Source organism: Acanthopagrus latus, chromosome 7, assembly GCF_904848185.1.
Source record: "Acanthopagrus latus isolate v.2019 chromosome 7, fAcaLat1.1, whole genome shotgun sequence".
Lineage (NCBI taxonomy): Eukaryota > Metazoa > Chordata > Actinopteri > Spariformes > Sparidae > Acanthopagrus > Acanthopagrus latus.
The window spans coordinates 2677102-2695755 of NC_051045.1; the positions used below are offsets into that span (position 1 = coordinate 2677102).

Genomic DNA, 18654 nt, shown 5'->3' on the forward strand with positions numbered 1-18654 from the left:
AGAAAGACGCAGGGTGATGAACGATCTCCACCAAACAGGAGGAGGATCACAGCTCAGTCGCGTAAACACTCGTATCTATTCATGCGAAGTCTGGATCAGGATGAAATTTTGCTCTTTCGATGATAAAATGGAATTACGTTATTGGAGATGACATGTCAGAGTTAATTCCCTTGTGTTATTTTTACACCGTCGAAGCTGCAGCATGTATACTTTAATGAACTAGAGATTACAAACACAAATAGATTATGCTAATATCACACTATTACAGTAACAATGCATAATTAATGCTGCCGTGCCTCGTCGTCTGTGATGGTGCTGGTTATTTTAAGCTATACATCCAATATAATGAGGTTATGTGTCGTGCATTATTACTTCGTCTTAATGAGACGTGATCGTCGGCACTTTAGTTCCAGATTTAATCAGACAGAGGTCACGGTGAGAAAGTGCGATCCTATTCGTGGTCGTAATCATGATTCATATACACTCACACGACAACAGCAATCAGCACCGACGACATCCGCTGCTGGACTCTCAGGGCGGCTACAGATGTTTATCTAGAAAAAACATCCACGGTCGGTCTTTTTCAGTATTCGCTTGGATTGTCTCACAAGAGCACATACAGTACTCTCACCCATGCCTTGTGATAAATCACTCCTGTTTCTATATTTAACTCCTATTTTTATTCACCCCAGCACAATATTATCATTCTGTGGAGGCAATATTGTGACTTTATATCAGGTCTGCCGCTGCTGTTTTTATTGCAGTGCCTCCTGGGTCAGATACTTGTTTGGAGTTTAGTGTCGCTGTATTTCATCTTCAGTACATTGTGGAAACAAATGTGAATTTCTTTGCTATTACATGAGGAATTAGTCTGTGTTGATTTGAGTTCATGCCGAGCGACCACATAATGCAGATAAAGTCCAGGAGAAATTATGATGCACATCGTTTAGTGTTTCCACTGGCATCAGACCACACGACGAGCCTCTTCTTCACCTCATCAAATCTCTGCAGCCGTCTGAAGGCAGCAGAACACATATGTTGTTGAAGCCGAAGCATCTGATTAGACATGTGCCACACCAGTGCAATTACGGCCGGCCTCCTGCTGAGTTCGCATCAATTTAATCACATGCAAAATGACACTCGGCTGCTGCAGAATAACTACACGCCTCTGCACACATCAGGCAGGTCGGTTATATCTCTGACCGCAGTGCAACATGAGAGACAGTGTCGTAATGACTGAATGAAATAGAAGCAGATTGATGAGATCGTATGAACATCTTCACTAAAGATTGGGAAAGTAGAAGAGTCTTTCATACTGAGAAATAAATTTAATTCTGTGTGTGTCCTGGAGTTTCCTGCCCTCTCACCCTCTGACACGACCAGATAAAACTTTTATGACGAGCTGTATCGCCTGAGGATAGACACACACACACACACACACACACACACACACACACACACACACACACACACACGGTAACTCAGCAGAAAAGGTAGAGCAGGTTATATAAATCCAGAGTTGGTGACTTTCACCCTTTTGAACCCTCCAAAGCCAAACAGCTTCCCCCGCGAGCTCTGTGACAGGAGGATGAACACCAAGACGGACGAACTGTGGCTGCCGATCAGGACTTTTATTTTCCCTTTGCAGGATGTTTAGCCTCAATTAGTAGAAAAAGAGCCTGAAGGCACAACACATTCCTAAATCCACAAGAGACACAGGCATCAGCCACAAAGGATGAAATCATCACGACGTTGTGACCTGCACAAAACGGTCATGACCCTTGAAAAGGCCAGATTACATCACATCAGCTTTTATTTTGAAATGTACACTTGTTGGCGTCTTGTTGTCTGGGATCTTTTCTGAACTGTCAAGAATCGGTTTGTCACTGATTGTCAATCCCAGAGCGGTCGAGACAACTTCCAACACGGCGCAATTCATGTGATGTGAATCTCACTCTGAATCAATTAATACAGTAAACGGAGCAAAGACCTATTATTGGTCTTACTGAGGAGGCGTAACAGGGAAGATTTATACACAGGCTGCATGAAAAACTTTTGAATGTGTCTCTGTAAAACCTCTGGTTGACTGTAAAGACGTGATTTTACTGATGATCTCCGAGTCGGAGCACTGTGCTGTAAAGATCTATCGAGGGCTGCGAGGTTTTTTCATGCTAGAGCAGGTTAACAAGGACAAACGTGGCTCAGTTATAAGCCGAGCTCAGCTACTGTCAGAGCTATTTATCAGCCGGGCACTAAAGAAGCTAACGCAGCTAGAAGCTTCAAAGACACACTTTATATGTTAGTAAGTTCACGTGCAACAACAACTGGCTTCAAGGTCACTGTGGACAAGTCTAACGTCCATGAACTAAAAAAAAAAAACTGTCTCTCTAGTTGCTATTAATATCTTTCCTTTTATCTGTGTTCTGGATTTGGCACAGAAAACTTTAACTTTGCCTGAATAACAACTTCAGCCAACGTTAGCTATAAACCGAGACATGACACTATAATATGCCCCTTCTCTCTCTCTCTCAGGAAATAAGGCAGAGATAAGAGGAGAACATTAAACTAGAGAGAGCAGACAGTTTAAAAACCTGTTTGAGAGAAGAGCTACAGTCCAATAACCCGGAATGTGCTGCACAAAATGCAGTTTTGTGGTGGAGTAGCTGACGATGGTTGTACTCAGCAGCTCCTAGTCAGCTGATCCCACACTTCTGGTCCGGCTCATCCACGTCTCCTTCAGGATGTATGAAGCTTTTCAAGTATCCCACCAATCATCTACTTTGTCACGGCCAAAGCTGGAAACGTATCAGCCAATCATTGCATTGCACCGATGTGAGCTCACAGCTGAGATTCACAACAGTTTCGTCCAATTTGATGCAGCTGCAGATGGATTTCTGCATTTATCTCCAGTTTTTTTTTGTTTTTTTTGGGTCGAGGACTCGAATGTTTAAAAGCTGCCCTGTACTTTAAAGATTGATCTGCGTTATCACCACCGAAGCAATGCAATGGAAAATTGTATTTTGTAATCGCTTTATCAGGAGCCCATTTAATCAAAGATATCAGCAACATGCTGATACTGATGGAAAATCACTTAAGCTGTTTAGCAGTGAGATCATATTTTTATTTTCTTTTTCTCATACAGAAAGTCTGTTTACTGCTGGAGAACTCAGGTGTTTAATCCCTGAAGTGTCCTGCTGGTAAAATATCAAAAGTGGTGTGGGGATATTGGGACTCAGCAGCGACTGAGGCAGCTGTTTGACTGAGGTAACAAGCTTTCATGTGTTCAGGTGGGAGGGCAGAAGGATCCAATCACTGCAAGACCACAGCCTTTGTCCTCACAGAAAAAGGAAGGTATAAGGGGGGGAAGGAGAGGAATGAAAAGGACGAAATGATGGCAGAGAAAATGAGAAAGGGAGGCAAGGTGAAAGGAAGGATAGACGTAAGAGAGGAAAGTGCTGGTTTTGGTCTGATTGAAAAAGACAGAGGGAAAGGGTAGAGGAGATTAGCACCAAGAGAGAGAGACCAAAACAAGACATAAAAAGTCCAGACAGGATGGTTGCAGAAAATCATTTTCCGAGGAGGATAATGGTAATGGAAGAAAGAGAAAATCATAAAGAGGAGGAGTGACCGAGAGAGAGAGAGAGAGAGAGAGAGAGAGCGTGAGTGGAAACGAAGGCATTTCCAGAGGTGAGAAAAGAGAGGCAGAGCAAAGTCGAGCAATTAGAGAGAAACAGATGAGAAGAGCAGAAAGGGTGTGGGATAAATACAGATGATGCAAGCGGGAGGAAAAGAAAAAAAAATAAGGGGTAGGCAAAACGCAATAGAGGGGAAAGAAGTGATAAATGAGACGCACGAAGGTAGAGGAGGAGAATCATGTGTGAAATAGATCGTGGGATGAGACAGATTCATGGTTACACAAGAGAGAGAGAAAGAATGAAAGAACAAAAGAGAGAGAAGAAAAGACAGGATGGATGGAAGGAAGGAAGGAAGAACAGCCTTGAAGAGGACCTGATAGTGTTTTACCTCAGTGAGCACTTTGTAACAAACATCCTTATTTTAATCAAAGTAGTTACTGGATGTAACTCCAGTTCTATGAGTGTACGCACCTGCTGGTACGATCACACCTTCGTGATGTCTTTGGATGAAGTCGAGTCATTAGTAGTCATCAGTAGTTTCACGGGAAGTCGCCACAAACCTAATTAATCCTAAATGTCCCTCTGGTACTCACACTCAGAAATTCAGTTAGTAGCGTGTCTTTATTGCGGTGTGTATGTGGACTTCAAGGGATGATGTCCTTTTTGTTTCTGCATGTGCTTCCTATTGGTGGGCTGCAAAAGATGCAACTGGAGTTAAGAAACTTCAGTGCAGTATTTGTTTGCCGTCCTCCACAGAAGGATTTGGAAAAAAAAATTACAGCTTTGTCAAATACATAGATGAAATAAAAGATAAATCCACTGGAGAACATGATGGAGAACCACTTGACTCTCTAATGTTATGGGAACTATATGTTAAACAATTTATGTATTACAGCCTGCTTCTCCTCACATGATGATTTTGAACTTTTTTTGACATTTAACATTGTGTTAATGAAGGTTAATCCGGGCAAATTATGGATAGTATTTCACGGCATGGATAAAAAAAAGAAAAAAAATGACAACACCGGTCTATGGATAAACAGCGGGAAGTAAAAGTCATCCACTGACATTTCAGAATGTGAGATAGCCATTGAGTGATTGCCGCTAACAGCTATCTCGTGATGGCGGCTTGACCTTTCTGCATGCGGCGTCCATCGCTGGCAGAGGAGCTTTAATGGAGCAGCAGTAACTCTCGTCTCTGAGATTTCCTCCAGACATCGACTCCTCGGAGAGATGAGAGCGGAGGTATTTAATGCCCTTTTATCAAAATACTGAGAAGTGCGTGAAATCAGTATGCACACGTCAACATGCATCAAGAGCCATTTCTGAGAAGAGACAACATCCAGAGAATCAGATCAAGTGTTGAATTATTTTATTTCCTGCGGAGATAAAGCTCAGGGGGAATGTGTGCAGGTATGTGCATCCATGGAAATGTTGAAATTGAAATGAAATGAATATTTACCGAATGGAAGAGGATTAAATGTAAAATGTGTCTGCCGCAGTGGATCCAGATAACATAACAAAGCAACAGTGAAGACTAAATATTAATTGCCTTAGTGTTGTCACGTTGTATATCGTCATAATTCAACATGTGTCATATTCTGTGACACAGTCTTACAAAAGTTAGCCAGGTGAAAAACGTACGTGAAGGTGAAATGGTTTGTCTGGCAGCAGTATATCGACCTTGTTTTCTACCATTTCCATCATTCTCTCACACTCTCTGATTGCTGGGTGTGCTGTGTGTTTTTCTGCGTTCTTGTGCTCCTCACCGGCCTGATTTTCCCTCTACGCCTGCACTGTCTCTCCTTCGTTAGCTCCTCCCTCTTCAGTGTCTTTCCAGCCTATCAGAACCATTTCCCCGTTGTTGGTGTTTTTCCAGTCACTACCCTCACCTGTGTTTCTCCGCCTCTCTCCACCTGCACCTCGTCCCCTCCTTGATTTAGTTTGTTTGTAAGTCCAGGCTTTTTGTTCAGTCATCATGTTGAGTTTCTCAGCCTTTCTTTGTGTTCCCCTCATGTTTCTATGTGTTTGCGTCATCCTTGTGTTGCCATGACTGAGAATAAAATTACCATTGCACTCCCTGCCTGCTGTCTTGCACATTTATTATTTAAAAATAAGTCAAACATCCCTGACAGCAGACAACCTGGTGTCAAGAGACTTCAGGCAGGATTGTTGGAGGTAAATCTTCACCTTGATCTCAACCCCCAACCTCCACGTGATGCAGATGGTCCTTATACAGAGCGTAATGATGGTCTCAAAATATATCAAGTCCTGCTGGAGTTCTCACTTCTTCAGACACTTTCTCATCATGTGTATTGAAAGAAGTTGGCCAGAAATCCCTTCTCTGCTACGGATCCCCATGCTCATAAATTACATGTGTGCTTCCTTTATGTCGTGTTATTAATTTTGAAATGGGAAGTCCGTTTGAGAGACTGGAGCTAGAAAAGTTATTAAATGAACTTTGGAGAGGCAGAAAATGTCAAAGCTCTTTCTTTGTCTTACTTCATGACTGGCAGGAATACAGTGGACAGCAGAGTGTGGATTTGAAAGCTGAACTTCAACTAAATGTGGCATTGTTTTTACTTTTTCAATGTTGTATGATGCCACAAAGACACACTAACCTTCACGTATATGTTGTCCACAAGTACTCCCATACGGAGCTGTTTAGAAGCTGCAGTCTTTGAGGTCTTAATGTTGCGGCGTATATCAGTGAACAGCCGAGCTGTCGGCCCGTCTCCGAGCTGAATAAAATGAAATTCTAGATAATAAATCAAAGTGTCTGCGCTGTGAGAAATGTCAGCACTGTCTGAGAAACACAGAGGAAGAGAAGGAGAGGGAGCGTTTCTTCTCCGTGTGAAGACAGGTTAGCAGAGGAACATCCACAGTGACCTTTTGAGGCTTCTTCATACACATGTGCTCCCTCAGACAGGCTCGGCACATCAGCCCAGTGCGGCAGGGACTCACACTGAAGGTCTTAAACTAATGATGCGCTTGTCTTGAGTCGTTGTCGTGAGCGCGGCTTTAATTAGTCTTTTCGTTTTTCAATATAAACACATTTTGTTACGTAAGCAGCTCAATCAGGGAATGTTGTCAACAGCAGTAACTTGTGTCCCGAAACAGCTGAAAGTCAGTCGCCAGGATAAAAATATTTCTGCAAAGCACAGATACATCTGAGGTCGACGTTTGTACCAATTGTTGCATATCATCATCACAACCAACAAGGCTGCAATTTGACTCACACCACTGGACATTTGTATGACAGCTGTGGACATCATAGCGTCTCCATCCATGATCACGGCAACCAGATCGGACATCCTAAGCAGTTGGTCTTTGTGCCTAAACCCTAACCAGCGCAGATGCACGCCGTTGTGACGAGAGAGAAATGGAAACTTCGACCTAAACACATGTAAAGTCGCAGCATACTGAAACGGTGTGTTGCGAACGTGTTGAGTATGTAGACCGTCCATCTTGGGGCGGGTGTAGCACAACTTGTTATGTGGAAATGGGGATGTAAATGAGCGCAGCGAGGTGGGAGTGCCAATGGAAAAGCCCCATTAGTGGCTGCTGGTCCTCTGACCCTCCATGAGGAGGGATCGGCATCATTGTTTGATCTGATACTGTTGTTTTTCATTAGGCTCTAAACCTGCCTGGTATTTCATTTCCACCACTGTCTCCCTCCAGAAACAGAGAGCCATTTACAGATTTTTTTTTTTCTTTTTTTTTTTATAAAGCGTGTAAACTTCACAGCCCCATCAAGCAGGTTATTACTATTCCTGTCCTTTCACAAAGACTTTTACTGTGTTTTTGATCAATGGTTGGAGCATGGCAGTAATGGAGCTGCCGCCACAGCTCCCATTTTTACAGGGGAAGCCCACGCACTATAAATAATGTGCACTCGTGGCCCCTGTGAGATTCAGCAGATAAAAGCACCCACCAAATGGAATAATAGATCAACTTTTTCTTTCAACAGTTCCCATTCCTATTTGTTTGATCTGGCTTTATCGCCACTGTTTATGCAGTCTGCTCTGCTGTGTGTGTGCCCTACCTCATCTCCCCGGTGGAAAGACAGTTTAAGGATTTAATACCAAACAAAAACACTGCATTTATGTTTCTTTTATGGCGAGAACTGCAACTTCACAAGCACGCAAAGTTACTTGAAAGTTTGGTGGAGGAAAGATTAGAAAAAAATACCCCTAGAAGTCTTGAATGTAGAGGATAGAGGTTTATAGGGGTGTCCTGTTTCTTAAAACTGGCAGAATTAGGCAATTATTAATTTGAAGTGGTACTCTCCAGGGAGTATATTTCCCTAATTCATTAAAAATACACTTGTTCGTGCAGGATAATTACTGTAATCAGAGGAACTAAAAGGCCCAGGGAGTGCAGACCTCCTCCACCACCCTGCTGCACTTTAAAGCCTCACTGCTATCACTTAGATTTTAAGTCAGATTGATTTCTTGGCCTTACAAACAGCCTCAGGATTTCAAAAAGAAAAATGAAATCTCTTTAATCTCCGCTCACTTAAGAGTCATGATTAAAACATATACTCATCTAATGGCAGAAAGCCCAGAGCCGGCTCACCTCAAAACTATAATCAATCGTTGTTTGGAGCTTCTCTGACTGATGGATCGTTAAAAAATAAGTATGCACGGGAGACTTCTACTCTTTCCTCGTTGTGCTCAGCCAGGCTCACAGCGTGCTGTCGTTCCACCAGGCTGACTAAGCAGGAAAGTATTAAACTGCTGCTGTAGGCAGTTCAACAGTTTACACCTCTTAAGTTTATGATGGTAGATTTTTTTCGAAGAAGTGTAAAAATAACTGTGGATTTGATTCAGTGTTTGTACCACAGTTTCAAAAGCTTAAATGAAGCAGATTTCACTCTATTGCAAACAGGGATGGAACTCTTGATCTTGTTGTTTTTAGCCACGTTAATGTCCGGCTTTTAATGAATAGTGGTCTGTTTGCCGGTCGGTCCATTTGTCCCCTACTTCGGTCCAGACTGGACCTCAACTATTAGAGCATGAAACCTGCTGACGTTGGTGATTTCTGATTTTGCCATTCGTGAAACCAACAGGCGGACATGTTGCCTGTAGTCAGTCAGTTGAAAACAGTACACGGACAATATAGTTTAGTCTTTAAACAATAGACACAGAATAAACACATCACCTTTTTTGCAATCAGGTTGTGTTTGAACAGACTTGGCCAATAAAGCTGATTCTGATTCAGATCCTAAGTTCTGTACAGCTATCCATATTGGCTAGAGGATGAAGACTTTTCCTTTCCAGTCAGATATTTCAACATCTACTGAATGTATTGGCACAAAATTTGGTACAACCATTCATGCTTCCAGGAGGATGAATCTGAAAGACTTTGATGGTCCTCTGACTTTTCCCCTAGGCACACCATGAGGTTTACATGCGTGGTTTTCAGTGTAATGTCTGGACAACATGTGATCAAACCAGACCCCCTTCAAGATTAATTTAGCAATTCCTTACCTTTCCTCTTGCTTCGTGGTTTGTATAATACTGCAGTGTACAGGATACATGTATTTTTTGGGGGTTAATCTTTTCCTTGAAATCTCCTGAGCTAATCAGTAATTGCACCCCTCAGATCACCAGCAAATTTCCTCTTATCGGCTGGGGAAGAAATGCGGCTCACCGCTGTTTAGCAGTCAGTTTCGTATTCTCTCTCCAATTTGTGATTAATTGCCTCCTGCCTGTGAAGAGGATTTTTCCTCCTCCAGTGTCCAAGTTTCATTTTCGAAAAAACCACGGGAATTTATTCCGATAAGGAGGACTGGGATTCTGTTCTCTGAAAGCGCAGGTGTGTTCTTGTATAAATATTTTGTAAAATGTATTCCGCTGTCATCATTCACTGCAACTGTTCCTCCTGATCATAACTCAGTGTGACATTCAGTAGGTAGAGACACGTTTTAGTTTTTCACCTCAGATCTCTCTTAGATCATTTTCGAAGTTTTTAATCTGAATGTATCTCTGCATGCATATATTACCATGCGCTACATGTTCTCATACATTATTAAAGAACATTATTTCACCTTTTTTAATGCAAACTCTGACAAGCCCATACGCTCCTTCTAAAAATCCGCAGTCATCCTTCATTTTGTTCTTATCTCTCTATAGGTCCAGACACATTTATCTTCCTGTCTTCTTCCTCCCACCCCGTCCTCATCCTCCTTTAGCTGCAGACTGTATTATGATTGAACTGATTAAACCAACCCTCCTGTGAAAACTGACTCCTCTGTCTTCTTCATTTAACACTTATTCTCCTTTATACCTTTAGTCACCCGTCCTACAATAAATGCAGATGTCTGTCTTTTTTAATAATTACTGTTATATAATTATTATTATCACCGCCTAATCTATGTTAGCAATTCACATTTTTAATAAACATTTTATATTCAGACCACCGACATGGTTCCCTGTGATATACAAATAAGGTTTTATTCTGAAAATTCCGCAATATGTAAATAAAGATGTATTTTTTTGGATATAATCTTTTAATTACATTGGCAAACTGATATCAGTTTCATCCAGACTTGTCGAGCCTAGCTTAGCAAAAATATCGGAAGATTTAGAAACTGAAAATTGGACCGTCGAGGAAGTTTAAAGCTGTCATGATATAACCTGATATCCAGCAGGATTTGCAGTTTCTTTCCTGCTTCCTGTCTGTATGAAAACACACCCTGTACAGTCTGTACCCAACTTATTCAGTCTGGTTTTTTTTTCATTTACAGAATTTAACTTTTTTCCCTCCTTCCTCTCTTCCTCATCTCCACTGCATCTAGGCTTTGAGTGTATCGTGGTCTTACCTGAACCAAGGAGCCACTGGGACCCAGTCTTCGGCACCTGCATCTTCCTCTTCTCCTTCCTCATCCCTGTCGCTATCATTAGCATCTGCTACAGCTTGATGGTCAAGCGGCTGCGCAGCGTTCGCATCCTGTCCGGCTCCAAGGAAAAGGACCGCAACCTGCGGCGCATAACCAGGATGGTCCTGGTGGTGGTGGCAGCTTTCGTCGTGTGCTGGACCCCCATCCAGATCATGGTCCTGGCTCAGTCGCTGGGCTTCAACCTGAGCAGCTTGTTCACGTTGGTCCTGATGCACTTCTGCATCGCGCTGGGCTACGTGAACAGCAGCTTGAATCCTGTGCTCTACGCCTTCCTGGATGAGAACTTCAAGCGCTGCTTCCGCGAGTTCTGCCACCCATCGCCATTCCGACTTGACACACAGCAGTCTGGTAGGATGAGGAGCATCGCCAGGGAGGTGGCTGCGGCCTACAGCTGCAAAGCCGGTGATGGCGGGGGGCCCGGGGGAGGGACTCCTAATCCAGCATGACTAGGCGTGGAACTCCCTTTGGTGGGGGTAGACCCCCAACAGAGGAGAGAGCAACAGGGAACAGGGAACTCCAATACAGAATTGACTCAGATTACAGCTCTCTAGCGGCACGAGCCCCCCCGCCCCCCAACGAGAAGACTAGCCTGGGGTGGGGGGGAGGGAGATGAGGAGGATGGGGTGGAAAGGAAAAGAATTTAGGAATAAGGATTGCGATGACAAACATAGGACCCAACATGGATGGATGGAAATGGGATGCACTGAAAGCTAGGGTGGGAAGTATGGTGGAAATCTGGGACATGGGAAAAGCTGAAACCATTGTGGATCCTGGGTTTTGTAACGATTCTGGCCCCAGTTCCACTGAGGCAGTTAGGTGTGAAGCTACAGATGTTGGGAAACCTCAGACAGACTTGCTGAATGACCCATCAGTCTTGAGGTGGATGTACAACAGATGCCTGAGTCTCTACTTGAGTGCGAGGGACAGGGGTTGGAGCTAGACATTTCAAAAGGGGGAATATAAACAGCACAGGATTAACAGAAGGAGCTGTAGATACCAAAATCTCCTAAACCACCATTTGGTGATTGTAGGAAGAACAACAATGGAAGCATGGATTGTGGCTACCTAGCTGTAAGAACCTCAGACTGAAGACTTGCCAAGGAGTAAAGCTTTCTGGAAGTGTGTGATAGAGAAAACTTCCACTGCAGAGTCTTGTATCTTTATCTGTTGATGTTTCAGACTGAGGAACTAATTGGGACGTGGTGGACCAAACAGCCTGTGTCCCACACTGATCTCAGTATGAGGTCTTCTTTGTGATGGTTTCTCTCAAAATAGGTCTACAGAATGATGATATGCTGCTGAGCCCTTATCAAGACTTTAAATGGGCACACACACACACAGTATAGTGCGATATCTCGGACAATAGACGTTGGATGTTGGATGTACAGTAATATCTGCAAACCATAGCTGGTATAAGAAAAAGAACAACAATCTACTCTCGATCAGTATTTCTTAAACTTTGTCTATGGACCCAGAATGGGTCACATGAATGTTATTTCTCAAAATGTCCAGAAACAACATAAGTCTGAGAAATCCTGTCCGAAAACAAGTTTCTTAGAGTTTTTGTGATTTTTGAAGACTTTCTACGATCACCTGTGGGGCGTTGGACATTTAGAGTTCGGGGGAGGGGTGGAGGGGTGGAGGCAGCAGCCTGAATCAAAGGGTGGATGGATCCAAAAACAAGTTGCAGCAAAGACTTTAAAATATTGCCATAAATATAATCTTTTAACAGACCTGGGCAAAAACAATGCATTCAGATATTTGTTTCAAGCACCAACAGAACTACGATGCCAAACAAGACATGTGAAGTAAGCGATGAGTGGAGTTGAATTTGTTCCTCTCAATTGGAAGAAATGATGAAAAACAATCTTCATATTTTGAAAAAATATACCCAAAATATGATTCACACAGCCTGCCTTGTCTCATGCCAACAGCTATTTGAAAAAGAAAAGAGAAAAACACAAATGCTTGTTCATAATGATGATGAATAAGGCTGCTATTCATTTAGGCGTAATTAAAACCTATTCTGCTCACTGATTTGAGGCCCAGTTAAATCCCATTTTGATTCTTTGCGTATTGTTCGAGTACAGACAGAAACTGAAGTGTATTTAAATAAGATTTAAGACTACTCTTTCATGAATCACGAGGAATTTTGTGATTTAGTTCAACATCAGCTCATTCTGGGGCCTTTATAATCAAGAATAAGGTCATCAGAAAACAGCTGCAGAAAAATACTTTCATCCTCTTGTGGAAAAAAAAAAAAAAAAACTTCCCCCTGCAGTGATTCTATTTTTATCACCACTGTACACTGCAAAGCTGCGTCACACATTTTAGCACCACCTCCTGCCCTCTTCACTAGATAAACAATATCCACGAGCACTGATGCAGATTGAAGTTTGCCAACATGAATGTTTGCTTTCAGGGAAGTAAAACATGAGGGCTCATTTCTACAGAAGATTTGGTTTTGAAGTTGCTTTTTTGGCACCTGTAAATGATGCATGTGTGGAGTTACAGGCAAAAAAGAATCACAGTAATTTTATCACTAAATCCACATATTTTGACTGACTGTGTAAAAAGCAGTAGTATTACAATGATAGACCTACAACTACCAAATTATTTAGGCCTTTTGAATAACAGCAAAGTCAACATAACAAGATGTAATACCACAGGTGTTCTGAATATGACACATCTGGATGTGTTGTTTTGTTTTTTCCCAGGTCAGTGCTGCTGGGGAATCAGGGGATCAGAGGTTAAACTGACGGGGTTTTGGGGTTGATGTTGGTTTTGAGACTGTTGGTGGTGACCTCTGGGCGGGGTCGGGTTCGGGGTGTTACCAGTGAGTCATTTGGACTCCCAGCACCACAGTGGCAAAGCAGGAGGACGGGGTCACAGTGTTCTGACCCGACTCCAAGGGACAAAGGGGCTCTCTCTCTCTTCTTAGTGTCTTTAAAGAGGAAATTAACCCTGAAACAGAAACCAGGTGTTCTTACGTTAAATAATGCTGACTGCATGATACAGCATTTAACTGTTTGACATTTTTTAGGGCACTTATTGGGCACTTTAACTGACAAAAGAGACAAATATCAAACGTTTGAATCATAATGGTGAAATTATTTACTTCAATTTTAATTTTAAATTTGTGATTCATATAATTTAAAACTCTGAACATGTAAAAAAGGATTGTCATCAGTGTCCTCGGGCACTTCTGCATTACAGATGAGAAAAGTCCCTGAAGCAGAATTAGTCATTAAACATCTGATTCATAGCTTCACTTTTATAATTCAGTTTCAATCATCAGTGCTAAAAGAAAATCAGCTTTCTCACTTTAAGAGAATGGCTGACACAGTAATGTTTGATGTGTTTGCTCTGACAATTTTATTTCACAAGTTGCTGATTTTAACATTGTAGATTTTCCACCACAAGCAGTTAACAGTTAAACTGTTGAGGCTTTACGTATCAACATGTGGATTCTGTTTTAGGGTTGGTGTCCCCTTTAATTTTATATTCGTGTCTCTTCATAGAATTCATATTCTTTTGATTGGTTAAGATGTCTTGAATTGAAATTAATCCATATGTAATTTTCTTTTTCACATTTTATTTAATAATGAGTTTCAGAATAGAAAGTTGGCAGCACCTGCTGTCACAAAGGCGTTATGGTTGATGTACGTGTCTTTTGTTGTCCGGTGAAGTTACTGTATGTCTTTACAAACCATCTTTGTTCGCTGCAGATACTCTCGGCAGCGCGTATCATTGTGTCCATTTCCCCAATTTTGTCTTCTTTTTGTTTGAGAGGAACAATTCTATGAACTTACATTGCCTTAAATATCAAGTGAAGTCTGTTACTGAAGCTCGCTCTCTGGCTGGATAAAATGTGTTCTAGTTTCACTGGTGCTTCGCTGTTAGTTTCTACTCGTCCAGATCTGTATTCATAAAGCCTCTGAGGACAGGAGTCATCAGCAAACCAGAGTCCCATTTCAGTTTGCATTTCTTAAAAAAAAAAAAGTCATCTTTAGCCTTACATTTGGGGTTTATCTGCTTAATTAATGGCAAGCACTAAATCCATTTTCTGTGTGGATTTAGTGCAAAGTGGAAATGTCATTTCCTCCCTTAAACTTTGGACAATATAAATTTTACATTAATCAGCATGATTCTTATTTGTGTGGCGTAAACCTGCTGGGTGTGGGAGTGTACCACGGCCTCATAAAAACCTCGGCTCTGGTCGACAGGTGAACCACTGTTCTCAATCAGATTTCTGCAGTAGCCACTTAACACACTCTCACTGGTGCAAGTACTTTAACCGGTCAAACTGAATAAATGGACACTTTAAAAAACGGGAAAATGATTTCAACAAAGCTTCTATATGGTTTCAGCCGATGTACAAATCCAATAACACACTCTGCAGCGTCCTCAGAGTACATTATCCCGTTCTTAGTGTTGTACATTTGGGAGCCCCTCAGAGGAATATGACGGTGACCACTTGTAACACAGGGATTAACTTCTGACTGCAGACAGCAAATACCTTCAGGAAGCTAATATAGGTCAGGCGGCTGGGGAAACACTGGCTCCAGCTCTGAATGTCACAGGTGTTCCAAGTGTTGTATGCTACCATCGATTACCTGCGACTGGTTCTCATAAGTATTCACTCGAGTCAGGGAATCAAGGGCGAGCCAACTCGCGATGCGTTTCAGAAGCAGTGTTTTCTGTGGGAGAAAGGAGCTTCTGTTGGTGCAGACTTTTCTTCACATGCACAAAAATCAATCAGGATAACAGAAAAGGAAAAATCAAATAGCTCTCATTTCTACACAGCTCCTTTTACTTTCTTTACCATCACTTGTACCAATATACAGCACAGCATCGTCACTAAAGTGTCGAGTAATTTCAGCAAATCCACAAATTTGACTTCAGGTCACCGTCGACTATGACTGCAACGTGAAAGGGCATTCAGTTGCTAATCATCAGCAGTCAGCTGTGAATGTGCCTGCTGGTTCTGAAGGGTGAATGCATCAAGAAGTGAAACTTTATGTTGTGAAGGTTTTTCACTATGAAGTCTGGCTTTGTGAGGCTTGTCTAGCAGATCCAATACCATCAGTTCTTTAAAAGTTTTAATAGACTGAGTTCAAAATTATCCCCACATTTTTTTGCCATGACTCTGGTATCCTTGATGATTAAGTGTGCTCTTCTGTTCTGAGACAGCTTTATGAATACCGTCTTTTGTACAACCTAGCAGACTTTGTGTAGGATAAGTGGCCGGAGCGCCAAGGACACTGGCTTTTATGAAGATGTGCTAAAACGCAGCTGTGAGGCTCTTTGTGCTTAACCGTCACTGTTAAATTTGAAGAGGCAACAACATTTTGTATTACTGTTTGGTGTTTTTGTAGCACAGAACTACATGAAAAAGGACTCCCAAGAGGGCGAACAATGCAGATCGAGCATAATTATACAGTCTGTTAGCTCTGTATAAACATTCTGTTTGAATATTACACTTATGTAAAAGTATGAAACATGGTTCTGATCATCACTTCAAGTCTCACCTCTTTCTCTTGTCATTCTTGGTGTACAAACAAAAACTATTTCTCGCCAACCGTAACGGTACGTATTGTTACCTCCGTGCATCCGATCGCAGGGAGATTCCTCTCATTCGTTTACATTTTACAGACCACATGAATGTCAAATAAAGAAAAACCTGTTGAAAATCCAAATGGAGGAAGGAAAAAAAAACAAAACAATGTTGATGTTGTTGTTATTACTATTATCGCTCTCAAAAGAGAAAAATGGTGTCGCATTAGTGTTTTTTTTGCCGTGCGGGAGACTGTCTGGTATGTGTCTATGTATTTACTTGTGGACTGCATTTAGCTCGCTGCCTGAGTCATTGACAAACAGTTCTCAGCAGGCTCATACATTAAAGTGAAACTCTCACCAAAATGCAACCTAGGCTTTCATTGTGAATGTACCTGAGTCAAACCTTCATGTAGAAGCATAATTACGACAAAAGAGGCACTTTTAAGATTTACCGTATTTTCGTTTTCGGCTTGTTCCCCTAGCCGTCGTCATGACGACTGTGAGTGGAACAAGCTACTGCTAACATGAGCTGTTCAAAAACTTTCTTTTTAGTGACTCTGTGTACACAAACAATGTTGTCAGTGCTGGTGTTCATGTGTAGAGACCCTGGTGATGCTACCAGCAAAGTTTCATGTTGTGTCGAGACTTCTTACTGTTTTAAAAATACAGATTTTGATGTTATCGTAAAAGTGCCCGTAGCACTCCCACTGAAAATGAGTTTGACCCGAAAATGAAAATATGGTAAATCTTAAAAGTGCCTCTTTCGTCATAATTATGCTTTTACATGAAGGTTTGACTCGGGTACATTCACAAAAAAGCCTTGGTTGTATTTTGGCGAGAGTTTCACTTTAAAAAGATCCAAATCCATGAGACTCGTTGCTGTCAAGTCCCCATCTCTTATACTTCATACCACCTTTTTGTCTCAGCCACAAACCCACCCACACAGTACGGCTGTGATCACAGAACCTTCTCTAAACCATCTATTTTTATTTCTTAAAGTTCTCAGTTCATTTTCACAAAACGAATTGATCTGATCATCTGTCTGTGATTGGTTGCTGCCGGCTGACGGAGCTGTTTGTATCACATGACTCTGGCTGTAGCTACATAAACGTACTTGTTGGCGTTCTGCAGACGGCAGACCGAACCATGCTAGCTGGCTTGTTGTCAATGCATAGAGACTTTTTTGCTGAGCTTGAATTTTAAATTGTATATTTTTCTCTGCATATGAAATGAATAAATAAACGATGGCCATGTACGACTCGCTGTTGTGTTGTTTCACTGTTTTTATCTGAATCCCAATGCAGCGTTCACCATGAACACATTCAGTTTACAAGTTATGACATGAAATAAAATGTTCCTCCTTTGTCTTTAACAAAAACATTGACTGTTATTAGTTGTTATTAAAACCTTGAGGCTGTGATACTCAAGATAAAACAAGTTTGTAAGTACTTCAGAACAGATCTTGAGTAAAATACTTCCTTAAATTCTGTAACTCACCTTCGTACATCTTTATACCCCTACTTTACATCTCAGAGGCAGATATTGTTCATTTTCAGACTACACATTTCCACACCATCCTCTCCAATGATGAGTGATTGTATGTTTGTGTTGAACTGAACAATGAAGCTGAATAAACTCTTTAAAAACCCTCCTGGATTAGCTGGAAAACACCTCGGCTCTAAGACGAAAACAAGCGTTTGTTTTTTTTGTCTGACACAATGAATAGTTGACTCTTTTAGAGGCTCTCAACAGATAATCATGCTACTTCTGATTTTCATACTTTAAGTGATCTTAATTAAAGGATTCATTACACCACTTCTCGACATTAAACAAATTAAAGTCCGTAACTGGTCTCTGTAAGAAACTTCCACCATTTTATTGCTGAGTTATTCAATCAAGTATTTTCGCTGAATATAACCTCGTGGAAACGTGTGTCAGAGTGTTCTCCTTGTGTTCTTTGTCTATTCTGTTGTATTAATTGTTGAGACAGTCAGCTTTCAACATGTATCAAAGTGAACTGACAACTACAGAGGATGGCAGCTAACAGGAGGAGGATCCACATCAATCAAACGTGCTCATGGTTACAGACAGTTACAGACTGCCATCGGACGTCAATCTTAGTCACTAAAAGATGTCCCTTTATTCAAAATGAGTCATAGTCTTTCTACAGTACTGTCAGCATGTTTTGAATAGTTTGCAGCAGGAAACTTTTTTTTTTTTTTTCCCCCGGCACACACGCAGATCCATGGCAACTATTGTGTCCTCTGAAATATTGTTGGCGCATCGTTTAAAAATGAATTTACAGTCAACAACTAAACTTTATCTCTATCCACAATGTGTCAGTACAAACAAGAGAGTTTCTGTAAACATTCATCTGACAATATCATTTTTGCAAACATGCAGCAGTGTGTCATCTGCAATTGTATTCTACTGTAGGGGTGTGACGGTATTGTAGTCGTTGAACATGTCTGAGTGAGTTTAAAAGAAAAGTCGAGTCCTCACTTTACTTCAGGTGGCAGTAATGAGCCTAAAAGCTGCCAGAGAGAAGAAGAAGAA

General features: G+C 41.5%; 1 protein-coding gene across 1 annotated transcript in view; it reads left to right on the forward strand.

The window, feature by feature from the left end:
* The window catches only part of oprl1 (opiate receptor-like 1), a 76669-nt gene extending 62128 nt beyond the window's left edge, over positions 1-14541 (forward strand). Inside the window, exon 6 of the mRNA XM_037105407.1 lies at positions 10438-14541. Coding sequence (XP_036961302.1) covers positions 10438-10985 — 548 coding nt within the window. The 3' untranslated portion in view covers positions 10986-14541. The remainder of the gene's footprint in view (positions 1-10437) is intronic.
* The last annotated feature ends 4113 nt before the right edge of the window (positions 14542-18654 follow it).